Consider the following 19,631-nt stretch of genomic DNA (forward strand, 5'->3'; position numbering starts at 1 on the left):
ACTGCAGCACTTATTTTTTAGGTTTCTGGTCATTCTCCCAGATCTCGAGAAGTTAGATATCTGATCGGCAGCGGATTCATCTCAATTCTATTACATCCATGTCAATACATGTTCATTAGCATTAAGGGATCATACGCATAACCTGCCATTTCACATGCCGCAGATGGTGTGGCTCATGTGAACTGACCATGACATGCTGTTTATGTTTTTTTTAGCATATGTTAACCAACAGAGGAAGAAACACTTTTCTTGCTTTTAAATTTGTTCTGGACGAGTGATTATATCCATGTAAATATGTACAGCAGCCAGCAGGCAAAGAGTCTTCAGCATAGGGTTTCCACCTCTTATCCCAGAAATCAGACCTATCCCTTTCCATCTTCCAGTGCAGTGAGAGATGAAACAGGTTCCAATTCCTGCCTGTCAAGTTCCTTCCTTGTGTTGTCATGTGCCTTTTCCTCTTGGAGGTTGAACAGACGACTTAAAGATACATGAAGAGGTACACAGAGGTTTAGAGGTATATAACCTGTGTCCAGGAATGAGGTAGCAGCCCCCACTTTGGCAGTATGTAACATGGGATAATTTAGGCAATGGTCCTTGCTGTGAGAATAGGAATGTATAGTGTCTGTATTTTCACTTTTGAAATATGGAGTCTACCAGGAGAATATCAGGAACATTACAACACTCCGTACATAAGTAAGTCCACCAGAAGGTACTCAGAGTGACTCACTTCCTATAGGTCTACTTCAAGCCAGTTCTGGATTGATAAAGATAGAAACACAGAGAAACTGGATCAGAACAGGTTCATTCAAATGCAAACCCCTTTGTTTTCTCCTTTTTTTTTTCTTTTTTTTTGTGAATGAAGTGTTTGTTTTTTACTGGCCTCCTTCTTTACGAAAATAACCCAGGGATAGGATAATATCTTGATACCGATTCCACTATTTGATGATGGTATTTGTTTAAAAACTGTTTTCCTACGTGCAAACTGTTTAGCAGCAGCAAACAGAACTCACGATTACTTCATATTTGCATTAGCAAATATCTTTCATTTTAGCAAATGAAAATGCTTGTGCTTCATCTCCTAATAGTTAACTGTGTTGCTTAATTTAAAAAGTGGAAATGTATTGGCATTGGCATTGTCAATTGGCATTGACAAACAAATGTGCTCCGGGAAGAACTTGCATCAGATATATATTTTTGGTGTGCAATGTTAAATAAATATTTTACATAGTGGGCACCCTTCATTGCTGCCTTGCAGCTGAAGCAAGTCATTTACACCTGTGGGAAATAAATACAAAGTGGGTAAAATAATATTTCCTTCCTTGGAAACACTTTGCAGCTGTTTTGCACTGCTGCCCTCAAGGGTGACTAGACAAGGTGCAAGGAGATGGTAAAAAAGCCCTTGAATGCAATTGCCTTAGAAACTATATCCAGAGATCACATTCAATTCACGTTTACACAGACAGAAAGAAGATTTTCCTAAGTGGAGAGCTGGAGCTGTGTGGGAGAAGCGTTAAGACCCAATTTAAGCTGACACCAGATGGGGTGAAACTAGGGATGAACTGAACGTACAATTCCATTCCACGAACTGGAGAGCTAGTAGCAAAAAGATTGCAGCTGGCTGAATACTAGCTGGACTTTCTGTGCCTTATGGTTCACTAGAAAGTTTGGTTGCACTTTCTTTTTTCTGTATTGGTATTTCTCAAATGTTAAAACTCAGACCTCTTCTAAAGTTACTGTAGTGTCTGTCCCCATCTGGTATCAACCACCTCTTATATAGATGAATGCGTGGAGGTCTTTGTGTCCTGATTTCCTTTCCAAGATCTGTGAATTGGGGAATTAATTTAACACTAGCAATTCCGACCCTCTTCTTACCCAAGGAAATCTCAGAACTAATTAGCAGTTCTTGCTTATTTTCTTTGCAAATCAAGTTGGGGTGATGGGGCAAATGGGGGATTGATCATTTCCACCAAATCACTGAAATCCAAACTGCAATTGCAGGATGTAATAAAAAAAAAATCAACCATCTCAAGATCTTCCACATGACCTGAATCCAGGAGCAAAGGGAGGGTCCTAAGCCCTGGCTGGAAGGAATGCTTTTGAGGCTCATAAAAGGTGGGAAATAACTGGCAAAAGAAATTTTGAAAACATGGAAAGTTACTGTGACCTGTCAAGGACATATACAACATCAGATGCCAAATGCATACAGAACTCATCCAGGTCTTCTGTCTTTATATGCACCTTGACTGCACACTTGTGATTAAACAAAAAAAGAAAAGAAAAAAGTACTCCAATTTCTTTCAGGTTTAATGTTGTCCTCTTTATAATCTGTGCCTTTAACAACAATGCTCAAAACATTCATAACTCATAACACCCATATCAGAGTAATAACACACAAAACGGATAGTCTTAGAGGGTGTTTTGCAATTTAGATTTGTTAGCTGTGAAGAGTGCATTTTTGAATAGTCAGAGTACAAAACAAATAAACAAAATTTCTTTGCCAGCATCAAGGCCAGTTCATTCTGTTAAAGAAAGCTTTATAGATACTGTTAGTAAGATGAATTATCCTAGGGAAAAAATAGGGAAAATTCTCTACACAATTTAATCAAATATTTTACAAATATTTTGTGAGATGTGCACTAAACCCTTTAATTGGGTTGCTGCATACATGTTCAATTCAGTGCCTTTATTCTCCATCTCCGGTTTCTTGCAGGCATTCACTGTGAAGAAGACATCGATGAATGCCGCATGAACCCCTGCCAAAACGGAGGGACCTGTGAGAATTCTCCGGGAAATTATACATGCTATTGCCCAATTGGAGAGGAGGATGGAATATTTTATGGTGGCTGGAACTGTACAGAAGTCCTCCTTGGTTGCATTCAACATAAATGCCAAAATGGAGGATTGTGTATTCCTCACTTAACAAATGGACAACACACATTTAGCTGCATATGTTCGTCTGGATATACCGGAGTGCACTGTGAAACAATGACCACGTTGTCTTTTCAGGGAAATGGATTCCTTCAGGTTAACAGTGTCATAGATCCTACGCAGGACTGTTTCTATAACATAAACCTTCGGTTGCTGACTGTTCAACAAACAGCGTTTGTATTTTACCGAGGAGACGAGAACACATTTGTGAAGTTGGATTTATTGAACGGCTGCTTACACTTATCTGTGCAAGTTAATAATCAGTCAAAGGCCTTTTTGCATTTAGCACATAATGTCAGTGATGGCGAATGGCATTCAGTGGAGGTAACCATTGCAAGAGCTGTTACCCTTCAGTTACTAGACAGCTCTTGTATAGAATCATGTCTCAGTAAAACTGCTGCCACTATAGACAGCAGCCAGCCAATGTTTGCTTTTCAGAGCACATTTTTGGGTGGTTTGCCAGTAGGGAACAGGAGCGGTGACTCTCTACTTAACATCTATAATATGCATTCTGCACCTTCATTTGTAGGCTGTCTTCAGGACATTGAAATAGACTTGAACATTATTACCCCAGAGAACATGTCATCTGACTCATCTTTAAATGTCCAAGCAGGCTGCACTAAAAAGGACTGGTGTGAACACAGCCCTTGTCAAAACAGGGGACGCTGCATCAACTTATGGCTGAGTTATCAGTGTGATTGCTACCGGCCTTATGCTGGGCCAAACTGTGAAAAAGGTAAGACAAACCCCTCAACACCAGTGCCTTCACTACCCATTGTGTAGAATAGGGATGGGTAAAGTGCTCCAAGTTTCCCACAGTGCCACCATCAGAAAGCCCCCACAAAGACTGGATGAAAAAATGCCTCAAACATTTTTAGTAACAGAGAGGCATAACTCTACTAAATAAATACACTTGCAGGATCATTGCAATATTTTTATGAGCCATTTTCTTTTGGGAGAGTTCATTCTCAGTTACAGACTCCCAACATAAGCAAAACAGCTAAGAAGCCCTTTCCAGTGGAAAAGTGCAGGCTGGAGAAGGGCTCTGCTCCCTCTTCCCACTGGTTCACACTGTGCTGTAAATCTCCATGTCACCTCCATTACAGGCAATCGGTAGTGACACAATTATGAGACACAGACCTGCCACCATCACATACAGATACACTCCAGAACAGAACAGTGTTGTACAAAATTAGGCACCACAGGCCTGAAAGAAGAGGCCAGCCCTATCCTCCACCCTACCACGCTAGTGCAGCTGTGCCAAAATAGGCACATTGCCTCTAGCAGGGGATCAAGAGGCTTCAGAAGCAAAAGGGGCACAAGTTCAAGGAGAAAATCAGGTGGGTGGCTGCAGAAAAGGGGGATAGGATCCAGCATGCACTCTCACTGCTGGATTCACCCCCTCCTGCAGCCTCCCCACCCCATTCCTCCCCCCCTTCCTACCCCTGCTGCTGCTTTACCTGCTCCAGCAGGTGACTGGTGAGTGCTGTCACTTTGCACAGCAGCACTCCCATAATTGTGCAACAGTGAAACTCACTATCTGAACATTTGTAGGAAACCAGCCTGTTGAGCTTGTGTGAGAGAGAGTTCCTCTTAAGAGTGGTTCACTTTGATCTAACTCATTCATAACTTGCATTCAGGTTCACCCACAGTATTTGTAACAAAATGTGGAATTTAAAAAAAATCACCATAAGGCATCTCAGTGGGTAGAAAAAGTGGGTAGACACATGAAAACCCCATTGGTCCAATCCAAAGCACCATATCCTTTGCAGATGTTAAATGGCACAGTTGCATTGAATTTAGTGGAATTATATGGATTTACACCAGCTGATATCTGGTTTAAGGGGCTTACTGGACACATTTGCTCAGAAAGTTTCTGCTTCAAAATGCATTCCAATATTTTAAAAATACTACATCATCTCATATGCTATGCTTCACAACACGCACCTATCCTTTTTTTATTGCAAAATGACATTGCTGGAGCCGTAATTGTAGCAGACGGCTTTGAAGTTCAGTAGTAATTTATCCGAAGGTTTGAAAAGCAACTCTGGAATAGAGAACAACATCTGGTAAATATGTTTGCCTCTTTATATGAAGCAAAATTAAAACCATCCAGTTCCAAGAGAAGCGCATGCTTCCATTAGGGCTATTGTGAATGATTAGAAAATACTGAGGACATTTTTTTTTCTATTGCCCACAATATTCTCAGTTCAGAGCATCCTAACATTTTCATTCGAGAACTTGAAACATGGGGAGAGGGAGAGAGAGATGTCTACGAATCACTGACCGGCTTGCTCACTACTTCATTTACTTACAGGGTTAACAAAATTGTTAGGGTACTTCCTCACAAACCTGACATTTGGTTCGATATTCTGATTTCACAAAAAAGAACATTAATACAGTATATCTTTTCCCACAAACAGAGGAAATGAAGAATTCCTCAAAATGGCTAAAGTAACTAGATGGCTGAAACATCATAACATTATCTTGTTCTTTTATCTCATACATCGATTTACCACAGAAAGGGCGCAATCCTAACCCCTTATGTCAGTACTCTCCAGCACTGATATAAGGGCAATGCAGCTCTGAGGTAAGGGAACAAACATTCCCTCACTTTGAGGAGGCCTCCATGAGTGACACCCAACTGCAGGATGCAGCACATGCCCCATTGGCACCGCTATGCCAGTGCTGGAAAGCACTAACATAAGGGGTTAGGAATGCACCCAGAATAGGTCATCATTCCAATGCAGAGTGAGCTAGGTTGATTCCCTGGAGCTGTTAAGAACGTGCATATGTCTACAAAACTAAACTGACTTCTGAATTTATGCAAACACACATACATGTGTATGAATCTGTGTATGAGGGAGTGTATGAAATAAAGATAAGCTTAAAATTCTAGAGCTAAAATTAGGCCTTATATTGAGAGTTAGACTAGCCATGAGCAGTCTAACCATGAGCAACTCCCCCCCCCCCGGGGGGGAGATAGAAGTGTTGGGGAAAAGTGAGTTTAAACTGTCCCCTCTCTCAAGAAAATGCCACCCTCTCAAGCTGGTATCTGCTCTGAGGGAAAACTCACTGGTATCCACAAGTTTTTTTAAAAGAAGCAAATAGCCTGAAAAGGCTTCCACATTCCAACAATCATTTCCATGGGTGGCTTGGCTTGCTCTGTGTAGGAATGATATTTTTATTATGAGGTAAAATGCATGGCCCACATTTTTACTCAGTGGTGCTATAAGTGATTGTTCCCTATTCTTAGAGAAAGACAAATGTCTTCCATTCACACTGTGATTACTAGAGAAGTCTGAAAATTTGATATTTTCACACATACCAGGTGACTGAGCCAAATTGCAACTTTCAGGGTGGCCTGTGATAGGGAGATATTCTGAGTCACCTGTTTCAAGGAAGAGGTGATTCAGAAGAGGAAGATAAATACATGTTCCATTTTCAGATTTTTCTGTTAATCAGGGCATCTTGGAACATGCGTATATCAAAGTGCAGAACTCTAGCTCTTTGGAATTTTCCAGATATTTTGGATAATGCCCCCTCCCCATTAATGAGTGAGTGAATTAGGCCCAAGGATCTCTTTCCAGTTCTCTCTTTGAGTAGCCTAGCTTTCTGTGGACATATATGTTAAGGCTGTGAACTTATATGTTCAGTTGATTAATAATTTACCTTTTAACTGATTAACTGATAAATAATCAAATACATGCAAACAAATTTGCATATCACCCCAATGTTCACAGCCTTTTAAGAGACTTGAGGAAGTGAAAGAAAACTTATGATTTAATGAGGTAATAAAACTACACTTTCCACTATAACTCCATGGGGGGAGAGGGATTAAAGGGAGTATACAATCTAATGTGTAAACAAAGAAATAAAATTGACCTATCACCAATTAGACAACTAAAATATTAGTTGATTAAGGTACCAATTAAAGTTTGCAAAATTAAAATGTATTTATCCCAATAGATTGCTATTGGTGACTTCGCTAAATATTGCACACTTATCTGAATTAGACTGGTGTATAGATAAGTACATTACACCTTTTGTTGTAAAGAGTTTTAAGAACATAAGAACAGCCCCACTGGATCAGGCCATAGCTTCCTGTATCTCACAACGGCCCCACCAAATAGCCCAGGGAGCACACCTGATAACAAGAGACCTGCATCCTGGTGCCCTCCCTTGCATCTCACATAGCCCATTTCTAAAATCAGGAGGTTGCACATACACATCATGGCTTATAACCCGTAATGGATTTTTCCTCCAGAAACTTGCCCAATCCCCTTTTGAAGGCATCCAGGCCAGATGCCGTCACCACATCCTGTGGCAAGGAGTTCCACAGACCGACCACACGCTGAGTAAAGAAATATTTTCTTTTGTCTGTCCTAACTCTCCCAACACTCAATTTTAGTGGATGTCCCCTGGTTCTGGTGTTATGTGAGTGTGTAAAGAGCATCCCTCTATCCACTTTATCCTTCCCATCCATAACTGTGTATGTCTCAATCATGTCCCCCCTCAGGCGTCTCTTTTCTAGGCTGAAGAGGCCCAAATGCCATAGCCTTTCCTCATAAGGAAGGTGCCCCACCCCAGCAATCATCTTAGTCGCTCTCTTTTGCACCTTTTCCATTTCCACTATGTCTTTTTTGAGATGCGGCGACCAGAACTGGACACAATACTCCAGGTGTGGCCTTACCATCGATTTGTACAATGACATTATAATATTAGCCGTTTTGTTCTCAATACCTTTTCTAATGATCCCAAGCATAGAATTGGCCTTCTTTAGTTTTAGAGAGATATTCCTTAAAGTGAATGGTAGTGGAGTACTTTGTGGTGAGAGACACCTTGTCTCTTTGAGAAAGAAAAGTTGACAAACAGTTAATATGTGCAGGGCAGTATTTTCCCTATACCCACAAAAGTAAGGAGCCAGCAACCACGTTGATTTATTTTTATCAGTATCCAGATGTGATGGCTGAAGAGGTTAATATTGACCAAGGTTATGCTAAATGCCTATCAAACCACAGACCAGATCCAATATTTCTTTTGAAGCCAAGTAATTGAAAACTGCATGTGTGTTGTGCTACCTTTTTGAAGGCTAACCTTGCTTCCTTGGCATTCTTTATAATGTTGCAGCTCTCACTGCTACTCTCAGGCTTAGCCGCATCATAAGCTTTCTCGCTTGAACATGAAAAATGTCTTTCAAGTACTCCCTTAATAGAGAGAGAAGAAGTTAAAAAAACCTTTCATGCTTAAAAACACCCATTTCAATACAGGGCAAAAGATTTATGTCTGAGTGCCATGTTCTTAACAAGCACATAAAGAAAGACATTTCAGATAATCTCATTCACAAAATTAAAACATTTTTCACATGCTATTTATGAAATTGTCTATTCAGAAATAAGTCAGGGATTTACTACTCTCTACTAAATAAACTGAGCTAGATATGAAGCCTATAACACTGAGGGGGGGGGGTCTGCCAGGGTTCTGACAATAAGCCCCCCTGTTTTCATGGGTCCAATAATCCTTTCATTAAAATAAAATGCTACAGGCAAAAAAAAATTGGCCTGTGGAGATCTCAGCCCCCAAGGTTTTGTTTTTTTTCCCTACAAAAGAAAAGTATGACTGTGGAGTGTGAAGGGCTAGGTTTTTGTCTGAAATCTGATGATGATGTTTGGAATATGAAAGAGTAACTCCTTAAATATTTTAGTTTAGATTAGGCAGCTGTGATGGTTGATTTAGGGCAATTTCATATTTTAACATTATGATGTGGAACCTGCTTCCACATGGTCCTTTCTTCCATAGGTATTTTGAGAATATTTTTTATTCATTGCTATACATTATTACTGTGGTATGAAAACTGTTTCAATTTTATTTATTTGAAGAATGTATATCCCAGATTATATAAAAAAAAAGCGATCAAAATGGTCTCTAAAAAATTAATACATCATAAAACCAAGTGTGAAGAGGCACCACACCACTTGGGAGAATGATAGTTCTTCCCATCAAAGCAAGCCTCAGAGAGTAGAGTGATAACTAGAGAAGAAACCACACCATTCACCCCACTCATACCCTAGGAGTGAGCTCTGGACATTAAGAAGTCATACCCAATCCTACTTTGCATGCGCAAATATGAGCAGCATAGTCATTACAATGGTACTTCCCAACAAGAAGAGAAAAATATAGGGAAGCATTTTACATTTGCTTACTTTCTAGTACATGAAGAATGAAGACTATTGACTAATTTCTTTTAAATTATTTGAGATTACTAGCATTTGAGATAACCTGAGCTCTATTTTGGATCAGAGGAAATGTCAATTGGTTAAACAGTCTTAATACTCAACCATCAAAAAATCTTTCCACAAGTAGAGCATTTTAATGTGGAGAATACAGTACCCTTGTAGTCTGGTCATGGTCAGTATGACATCTTTCTAGTAGTGGCTGACAGAATAAATCCAAACTGAAAAACTTGTTCGAACACATTGGGTCTCACAGCCATCAAAATTAATGACATTGCACATACATGCACAGCAAATAACTCCTGACTCAAGCTGCAGAGGTCAGGTCGAAACTTGAACCCAGACCCTCATGCCTGGAAGCTAGCATCTCCCTTAGTGAGTTACCTGGGGTTATGTACGCTAAGGCCTCAGAGCCCTCTTTGAGCACAGAACGAAATAGGACTGCATAACACTGAACTCTGTGATTGAAATGCCAGGCCCAGTATTATAGCCATGCCTTCTGCTCTCGCCTGGTCAACAGAGGAGTATATTCTGCTTGCTACATTTCATGTTCAAGTTTCTGGCACAAGAAACTGACCTCAGGGACCCCGGGCCAGAGAACACACACTCCATGTCTGGATTTGTGTACAAACACATGGCTGAAGAGGAAGACTAACAGTACTCTTGGAATCTAATCCGTCAGACCTGGGGGAAAATGCCTTCCTATCTGTCAACTAGCAGATCCTTAGCATGAGCAAATTTACCTAATTTTCAATGGAAAGGTACAACATTTGGGACATAACACCAAAATCATTCAACACTCTCTCTGAATGTCTTGACTTTTCCCAATGTGCCACAGGGCATGAGGAGACCAAGGCTGAATGTAATCTAAGGACATGCGAAGTCCAAGACAGAATGCAGACTAATCTGAAAGGACTACAACTGAACTAACAGAATAAAAAGTCGAACTATGGCTGGTCCATCTGGTTTCAGTTGGTGCCAGTTATGCCTTCTTATCTCAGAGATGCATATGGAAGGAATTCCCATTTGAAATTACATTCTGACTATCATATCACAACAATTGATCCAAATGTATATTTCAAATGAAGGTACAAACCTATCTCCACAAAGCACACAGATACCACTAACAGAAGTATGTTCGTAGGGTTGTCACCCAGTCAGTTTCTTACTCCTATTTATCATGGGAGACACTGTAGCACAAGAGCTGCTACCAATCAATGTAGACAGTACTGACTTAGATGGGTCAAATGTCTGACTCTGTACTAGCCAATCTTGGAAACGAAGTGCTAGTAACCCGACATGGTAGTCAAGAACTCACTGTACCAAAATGGGACATGAAGCAAACTCATGATTTTATCACTGAATACACAACCAGGTTTCAGTTCAAATTCAACCAATGACAACGACTATATGCCCCTGTAAATGTTTCCATCTCATTATATCATCTCCTCTCTCTCTCTCTCTCTCTCTCTCTCTCTCTCTGCTATGTAAATTCAAGAATACATTCCAGGACGATTTGGACATGAGGACTCCAAAGGGTATGCTGCTTTTCCTGTTGAAAGCCGTAGCCATGAAACGGTGACAATATCAATGTTTGTTCGAACACGTAAACCTTCTGGCTTGTTACTGTCTCTGAAAAGAGGTACATCCCCATATCTAAAGGTCTGCTTGGAAGACGGGAAACTCATGATGTCAAGTCTGAGTTCCAACAAACTCTCAGGAATGCAGACTGTGAATGATGGAAATTTCTATTTAATTTCTGTAAGAACAGAGTCAAATAAGACCGAGTTATTCCAGTCATCTCAAAATCTGGGCTATATTTCTACTCCAGAAATAAACATCCAGAATGGGGATATTCTCTACATTGGAGGATTACCAGATGAACAAGAAACCAGTGTAAATGGTGGGTATTTCAAAGGGTGTATCCAAGATTTAAGAGTGAGAAACCAACCACTGGAATTCTTCCCTGTCACTACTTCATTGAGTTCTGTCATCAGCAACAGAACGCTGATCAACATAGCCCCAGGCTGCACTGGAGACAACCTCTGCAAGGTAAGGATGCTGTTTCTCAAAGTGCCGTTTCCATGTTTGCAGTGAGGAATTCTCTTTTGAACTAACTGTGCTACCAAACAGCATGTGACAGTAAGCGTACCTTAATACGATATCTGAAACAGGCAGGTAAGATCAGATTTTGCCAAATAGCCTTGCAATTTGTGGGCGCCAATACCACAAAACATCTGAGGGGCTGGAAATACAGCCCTCAAATGTAAAGGTAATGATAACCATGTTAGGAAACCTGCTATTCATTAAGAGCAACTTGAACTGGCTGTAGTTTTCAAACCAAAATATTCTTATAATTACTGTAAAACCAGACTTTCAGAACAGGCTAATCATATGGCATGTTATGTGCATCAGATCTGGCAATGAGGCCCATAAAATGTTCAAGAATAGAGGAATGTTAGATCACCACACAAACACAAAGACAGGCTCTGTGTGGATTGGATCTACCAGAAATCACATGGTTGCCCCATATTTCTCACTTCACATTATATAACAGTAATGGATTTATAAACAGTTCCCCTTCTGCATTACATATGAATGACTATATGCAGGTTTACAGAATCTACTGTGCTAGTAGTTGCATGTCCATTGAAAATGAAACTTCTATGCGGTTGTATATAAGTTGTATACAAAGCCTTCAAAGACTTCTTTAAAAAAGTTTGACTTATAATCATGGCTGATTCTTTTTCCACTGTAAACATTCTGCTGTGTACTTGTCCCATGCCCCTCTGCTGTGCTCTTATCCATATTTCAGCTCTGAAAAACTGGGACGAGTTCACACGTGCAAATGGATCACCTGATTTCCATTTGAATGGGCTCCACTGAAATAAAAATGCTGTCTATATGGAGATGCTCTGTGTGTGTGTGTGTGTGTGTGTGTGTGAGAGAGAGAGAGAGAGAGAGAGAGAGAGAGAGAGAGAGAGATCTGTTATGGTTCATTCACACTTGCACTTGCTGCTGTAATCATCATGTGATGAATATGTGAATAGCCCTCTGGAATAATAAACCATATCATCAAATGCAAGGAAGCTAGAATAATAGCTTGCAACCTTTTCCACCCCAAACCTTCAAACAACCCATGCTGCTGCCTCAACAACTCAAGAAATCCACTAGAGAAGTCTCCTCTTTCAACTGGACCACTCAGAATTCACCTTCATGCTTAACTGCTGTCCATCCCTTAAAACTGCTTGTTGACTTAGTAAACACACACACACACACACACACACACACACACAAACACACACAAAACTATGTGGGTTGCAGACTTAAATGGCCAAATAACCAAACTAAACCAAAGGCTGATATGGGCATTGCCTACAGCACAAATGACTTACAGGTCCAGGCTACAGTGGTAGCAATCTCACACATAAACGTTGTTTGTAAAAATACTTTGCATTCGTACTTGACATTCTGTAACAAAGCCTTTCCTTTCCTGCTTTCCTCCTTTTCACCTCACTTTCCCTCAGTCATCTCTTTAAAAAAAAAAATTTTATATTCTTCTCCTGGGGTTAAATTACATAGGGCACAATCCTAACCAATTTTCCAGCACCGAGGTAAGTGCAATGCAACTCCGAGGCACGGGAACAAACATCCCCTTACCTTGAGGAGGTCTCCGTGACTGCCCCCCCCCCCACTGCAGGATGCAGCACTTGCCCCACTGGCACAGCTATGCAAGTGCTGGAAAGTTGGTTAGGATTGTGCCCATAGTCTGTTAAAGAGGTATTTGGAATGCAAGAAATGTAAACTTTTCTGGTATGCTAAAGAAAGATGACTGTGGTACTGTCATACATCTGGAAAAATAAAATGGCCGTGGGGTTCAGTGTCTTTGAAAGGCACAAATAGCTTCCCTTCCAGCTCACCACAAATCTGTCTATACAGGCCAGGCCACAGTTTGCCATAAGAAAAGAGCGGGCCCATTCCAGAAAGGTGCTTTGTAAAGCAATAGTTTATTATTATATGATAGCATCCACATTATATGGTACCCAGGTGCAAGTTGCAATCACAAATGAGAAATATACTGTATGAATCAATTCCACACACTTGCTTCCTCATTACCATCAGCAGAGTTCCCCAATCCAGCTAGCATTCAATGAAATCAGTGCAACACAACATATTTCCTTGTTTGTTAATAGGAGGATATTTACTCACATTTGACTCCTGTCTTTCCTGTTCAGTCCAACCCTTGCCAAAATGGTGGTGTTTGCTATTCCATCTGGGATGACTTCACTTGCACCTGTCCACCAAATACAGCTGGGAAAGCATGCGAGGAAGTGAAATGGTGTGAACACAGTCCGTGTCCTCATGAAGCCCAGTGCCAGCTGGTACAACATGGATTTGAATGCAAGTATTTGTCCATAATTCTTATTACCTTCCGCAAACAAGGGGAAAGGAATATTAGTTTTCACAAGTGTTTCAGACTAAACAGAGTGTTCCAGTCCTCATGATGTATTTCATGTCTGTTTATTTCATACCATTGTTGATAACATAAGTCTGATCTCTGCCATCAAAAATAGTTAAGAGGGGGAAAGCATTTCACTAAATTTGAGCTTTTGAGGAATTACATATATTTTATTTACTTAAAACATTTACATTTACATTCCACCCTTCTATCCTTGAAAGAACCAGCAGGGTGGCTAAAAAAATATGTTTTAAAATGTAACACACAGGTAAACGTAACACTCAGGTAAACTAAGTATTTTTTTTTTCAAACATTTATATATTGCTTTTCAAATACAAATTTTCAAAGATGGTATACAATCAAAAATATAAAATAATCATAACTACAAAATAATCATAGCAATTAAAAGCAGCAGATAACAGTGTAGGTACCAGGTGAGCCTTTCTGGAGATGGAGTTTCATAAATGGGGTCTCACAGTCAACCCCAACAAGCCATACCACAGGGGGTGGGCTCATGTGCAGGGGGGCCTCTAAAACCAATCATGTGTGCAGGTGAGAATAGTATTACCTGTATAGTATAGTATAGAATAGTATTTGGATATACCCTTGTATACCTTTGATTACCAAAGGATATTACCATTCTGAGAGTGGATTTTGTGAGGTGGTATGATAGTGCATTGCTGCACTTAAAATACATGTTTCCTGTCCTAGGCACCCCCCCCTCCCCACAATTCCATTAGGCTTTCTGATTTGATTTTGTTTGAACAAGAGAAAGACAGATTCCTCCTCTGAAAGGAAACTGCTACTTATTGGATCACGGCAGTGGTGGGCATGCTTTGGCTAGTGTCTGTGACAACACCGTCATAATAATCACAGCTGTAGTTTTGCAGGTGTTTAAAAAATGTTTTACATTTCATTTGAGATATGTGACTTGTTTTAAAAAAGAAACCCGAGCAGCCCAATCCTATCCCCTGTTGGCACACACAATGCAGAGCTGTCAGTGCAGCCTTCACTGCATCCTATGTGCACCAGACTGGCTGAGAGAGGAAAGAAAAGAGAGGGAAAAAGAAAAACTTTACTTCCCTCCCTAGGACAGGATTGGGCCAAAAGTTATATTGATTCATACACATAGAGCATTGCTTCACAATTTAAAGATAATTAATTTTATTTTTTTTAGTGAATGTTTATCATGCATCCCAATGTTACATTTGTTTTTTTTCCTAAGAGGATCTAGGAAGTTATGAGGGGATAATAAAAAAGAAATTGATTGAAAAATGTGGCACCAGTGGCCAGCGCTATTCCATATTGTGCTAACAAAACAATATTCTTTTCAAGATGGAAAGAAATAGAACTACTATGCCAAGTACTGTTAAGATCCCATCTAAAGTACTGGCTGCAATCCAGTCCTTTCACAGCACTGCAAGCTCTGGAATTTACTATATAGAGGAAAGACAATTACATCCCATAGCCCTGCTACAACACACGTGGTAAAATCTGCACTTGGTAGCTGTTCATAGGATAGTGAAGTGCTTGATCCTATTAGCACTATGGGGGTGGGGTAGGGAGCAGTTTTTCTATGCACATCACACAGCACTGATAGGAATCACATTGGCTAGATTGCATCAGCATCTGATCCTCATTTCCATCTGTTGGGTGCTGTTAGGTTTGTGCTCGTGTGTGTGTGTGTGTGTGTGTGTGTGTGTGTGTGTGTGTGAGAGAGAGAGAGAGAGAGAGAGAGGGGGGGTATGTATGTTTGTGAGCAGGAAAGAAAGGTTGATTAATCAATTATGATTATAGGAATACTCACCATTTTTCATAATATCTTTTTGTAGAGTTATACAATCAGCCAGTTCCTCTCAGTGCCAGCATGACCCATATTTTATACACTAAAATAAGGAGGTTAATCCAGACAGTGTCCCTAGATGTCCCCACCTCCTTCATCTCTTCCTAGCAAGACATTCCAGACAAACCATATATGTGGATGCTAATCAGTTGCAGATTTCTTAAAGTGAGCCATGTGACAAAGATTTTAAATTCTGTAATCACAATGGCCATTAGGAAGCCAGAGCACTTGGAGTGATAATAAATAGTGTGTATAACTGTCAGTATGTTAGGTGAACTTAGCAAATGAATGGTGACAATCTCTATAAAATCTATGTGCTTGTATATTCTTTTAGAAAAGCTTCCAGTGGGCTGCTAGCTCCCAGCGTTAGGAAAAGTTGCATAGCAAAAGTGGTCTAGGTCAGAGAGGATGACCTGCATCCCAGGTATTTGAAGGAATCCCCTCTCCCATCTACCTCCCCCCACTCCACCCCAGTGTCTTAAAACTATCCCAGCTGGCCTTCCTTATGATGCCTTCACCATCTGAAGTACAATAGGTTAGATTTGTTAAGAAGTGGGAAGTTTTTATTGAATAACAGAATAATAAAGTTTAGATAATGTATACCCTTCTGCATACTTCTGTAAATTTAAAGTATGTATTTTGAAAAAGAATTCATTTACCTATGCTTCCATTTTGGTAAATATCTGTATTTATATAAATTGTTCTGATATAATAAAGTAGTATTTCAAAACAAATCAGCATGCTTTCCAGAGAGAAATGATGAGCTGTTATACCCTGAATTACTTTTGCTATCTCTGCTCAGGTATAGCCAATGCACTTTTTAATGGCAGAAGCAGTGCAATATTTTACAGAAGCAATGGGCAGATCAGGAGAGATCTCACTGATATAGCCTTTGGCTTTCGAACGAGGGACTCGGATGTGATACTGCTTTATGCAGAGAAGGAGCCAGAGTTCATCACCATCAGCATCCAGAATGCCAAATTAGTGCTGCAGCTGCAAAGTGGGAACAGCTTCTATATGCTGAGTCTGGCTAGCTCACAGCCAGTGAATGATGGAAAGTGGCACCAGGTGACCCTCTCAATGATAGAACCGTTATCTCAGTCCTCAAGGTGGCACATTGATATAGATGATGAGAAAGACAGCGCAACAAGCACGGTCACCACGGGGAACCTCAACTTCTTGAGAGATGAGACAGATATCTATCTGGCTGACAAAGCTTTCGACAACCTGGATGGACTACGGGGATGCATGAGCACCATTGAAATCAGTGGCATCCATCTCTCCTACTTTGAAAACACAGACATCCACACTAAAAAACCGCAAGAAGAGCAATTCCTCAAGATATCAGCTAACACTGTTGTTACCGGCTGTTCTCAACTGGACACCTGCAGCTCAAACCCTTGCCTACATGATGGGGTATGTGAAGACTTCTACAGTTATTATCGCTGTACATGTGCTGAGGGGTGGACTGGAACCCACTGTGAAATCAACATTGATGAATGTGCATCAAACCCCTGCATGCATGGAAACTGCAGTGATGGCACTGCATCATACAAATGTATGTGCAATCCTGGATACAGAGGGACGAAGTGTGAAGAAGACATCGACAACTGCCAACGCCATCTGTGTGCAAATGGGGCTACCTGTATAGATGGGGTTAACAGTTATTCTTGCCTATGCGCTGGAAATTTCACCGGAAGGTTTTGCAGGTACTGTAAATGGAGTCTGATGAAGAAATTCATCCACTACCAGTATCGCTCACCTCTGAAGTCTTAACTGAGGTATTGATTAAATCATGAACAAACTCCTGGTTAACAATTGTATTACTGAAAGTTGCATTTTGAGGAAATCAAATAATATTGTGGGCATTTATTGTACACATCCTTATTCGCCATTAATTATTTATATATGCCCATCTCACAGGAGGGACAGATTATTAAAAAATATTTTAACTGGTGGATGAATATTTGAACAACATGCAACCAGAAAAAAATCAGAAAGTGAGTATGTTTAGAAGCAGGAAAACTGGAAGGTATTTTTAGAGTATTATCTCCGGGAACTGTATTCAGAATGCCAGATGCAGGGGAGGGCATCAGGACGCAGGTTGTGTCTTGCTGTCTTGTGTGCTCCCTGAAGCATTTGGTGGGCCACTGTGAGATACAGGAAGCTGGACTAGTTGGGCCTTTTGCCTGATCCAGTGGGGCTGTTCTTATGTTCAGAATTATGAATATTTTAGACAAGTGAACAACCATTATTCAGTCTTAGGCCTTATTATGTGCCAGCACCAAATACAGAAAGATATGTGTGCAAACCACACCTGGCCCATCAATGATGCAAATGAGCCCATTCACACTGGGGAGTGGATTGGGGCCCAAGCATAGGGGAGGTGAACAGATGCCCACCACATTCCCTCACTCCACTGCTGTGAACACAGCTAGCCTCCTTACATAAGAACATAAGAACAGCCCCACTGGATCAGGCCATAGGCCCATCTAGTCTAGCTTCCTGTATCTCACAGCGGCCCACCAAATGCCCCAGGGAGCACACCAGAGAGCACACACTCCTTACTGGCCCCTTCCTCAATGTGACTATTTAATCAAAGCAGGGGATGCAGGGTGCACTCCCAGAGGGCTTTGCATTGCCTGCTTTGTGTGTAAAGGGCCTGCGTGGAGAAAGGAGTGAGATTTCTCCATTCTGATACTCCGAGTGGAGTGATCTGACTCCATCACCTTCCTCTACCAAGTGCTTTAAAGATCACAGCATGGTAAAGAGCAATGATGCTTTGTGTGGTCTCTCTAAACAAAGGAGGAAATGGAGAGCTATCTGCAAGTGATCCTGCTGTGCTTCACATTTCCTGTTTTGGTACAAAGATAATGGAAGAAGGAGCCATGTAAGGGGAGTGGTGAGCTATGTGCTGTCTCGGGTAGCCTAATAGCTTCAGCTGGCCCTGCTGCAAACTCTTGGCACTTAAAAAAAAATGATGCACTGGGCTGGAGTCAGATGGTAAATGCCAAAACCAATGAGATGCAGGAACAGGCCTGATTCAAATGTTACCTTAAGAGCATGTGAGCTGTTTCAGCATGGCACAGCCCTGTACTGCTCTATAAAGTGATGCAGGCAACAGGATGACACCATTCCTTCTCATGACACTGAAAAACAGGAAATACCATAGGAAGGACCCATATTGTCACATATAGGGGAGATATATTGTAGTACTGTGTGGACACAAGGCCACGCAGCCAATAGCTCAGGGGAAGCTCTTTCCTTTGATAGAAGGAATCTTTAGCATATTACCCAACAGTGTAGCTTTGGAATCTTATAGAAATTTCCAGATAATATTGTGCTGGCTTTAAAACAATAATAGGAAAAAGGTGATGTAGGCTTATCATTGTTATTTCACCCTAGGCGCATAAGACTACCTTCAACTGTCTGTGGGAATGAGAAAAGAAACCTTACCTGTTACAACTATGGCAACTGCACTGAGTTCCAAGGACATTTGGAATGCATGTGCCTCCCAGGTTTCACAGGACATGGGTGAGATTCTTTGAGGGTTCATATAAGAAGACTGTGAGGGGAAGATGGTGTGAAAGCAGAGTTGTAGCCTAGCCTTCACTCCAAATACTCATTTTCTATGTGCAAAGAAGGGTTTTGTTTTTGTTTTTGTTTTTTTGTTTTAAAGAATGAGAGAGAACTGACATGAATTCCACTACAAACTGACATGATGTGATCTCAAGAAACCTTTACCATGTGACTTTCCTGATATGTTGATCAGCAGTTATTTGTGGAAAGAAAGTCATGAGCCCCAAAGGCAATGCATCCATTGAGCCCCACTATATGGTTGCTGATGAACATATGACATTGCCTTATGCTGGGTTAGACATATAATTTAGTCTACATAGTTCATGGCACTTAGTATTGTCTTTCCTGACTGACAGCAGGTTTCCAGGATTTTAGCTCTACCTGGTGATGCCAGGGATTTAGCCTCGGACCCTTCTACATGCAAGCCATACACTGTACCATAAGCCACAACTTCCAATTTGCTTCTGCACATGCAGTTGAACAGTCACCTCTGGTGGAGTGAATGAGGAGCCCTTTGTACATGAGGGAGACTTCACCAGAACTTGTGAGGAATCACAGAATCATGGTAGTGGTACCACTACTCAGTTCG

At 40.8% G+C, this 19,631-nt stretch overlaps 1 protein-coding gene across 1 annotated transcript in view; it reads left to right on the forward strand.

The window, feature by feature from the left end:
• Positions 1-19,631, forward strand: part of CRB1 (crumbs cell polarity complex component 1) — a 131,830-nt gene that overhangs the window by 85,859 nt on the left and 26,340 nt on the right. Inside the window, exons 6-10 of the mRNA XM_066624551.1 lie at positions 2,711-3,664; positions 10,660-11,213; positions 13,397-13,562; positions 16,266-17,172; positions 18,869-18,997. Of these exons, the coding sequence (XP_066480648.1) occupies positions 2,711-3,664; positions 10,660-11,213; positions 13,397-13,562; positions 16,266-17,172; positions 18,869-18,997 (2,710 nt within the window). The remainder of the gene's footprint in view (positions 1-2,710; positions 3,665-10,659; positions 11,214-13,396; positions 13,563-16,265; positions 17,173-18,868; positions 18,998-19,631) is intronic.

This window comes from Tiliqua scincoides, chromosome 4, assembly GCF_035046505.1.
Source record: "Tiliqua scincoides isolate rTilSci1 chromosome 4, rTilSci1.hap2, whole genome shotgun sequence".
Lineage (NCBI taxonomy): Eukaryota > Metazoa > Chordata > Lepidosauria > Squamata > Scincidae > Tiliqua > Tiliqua scincoides.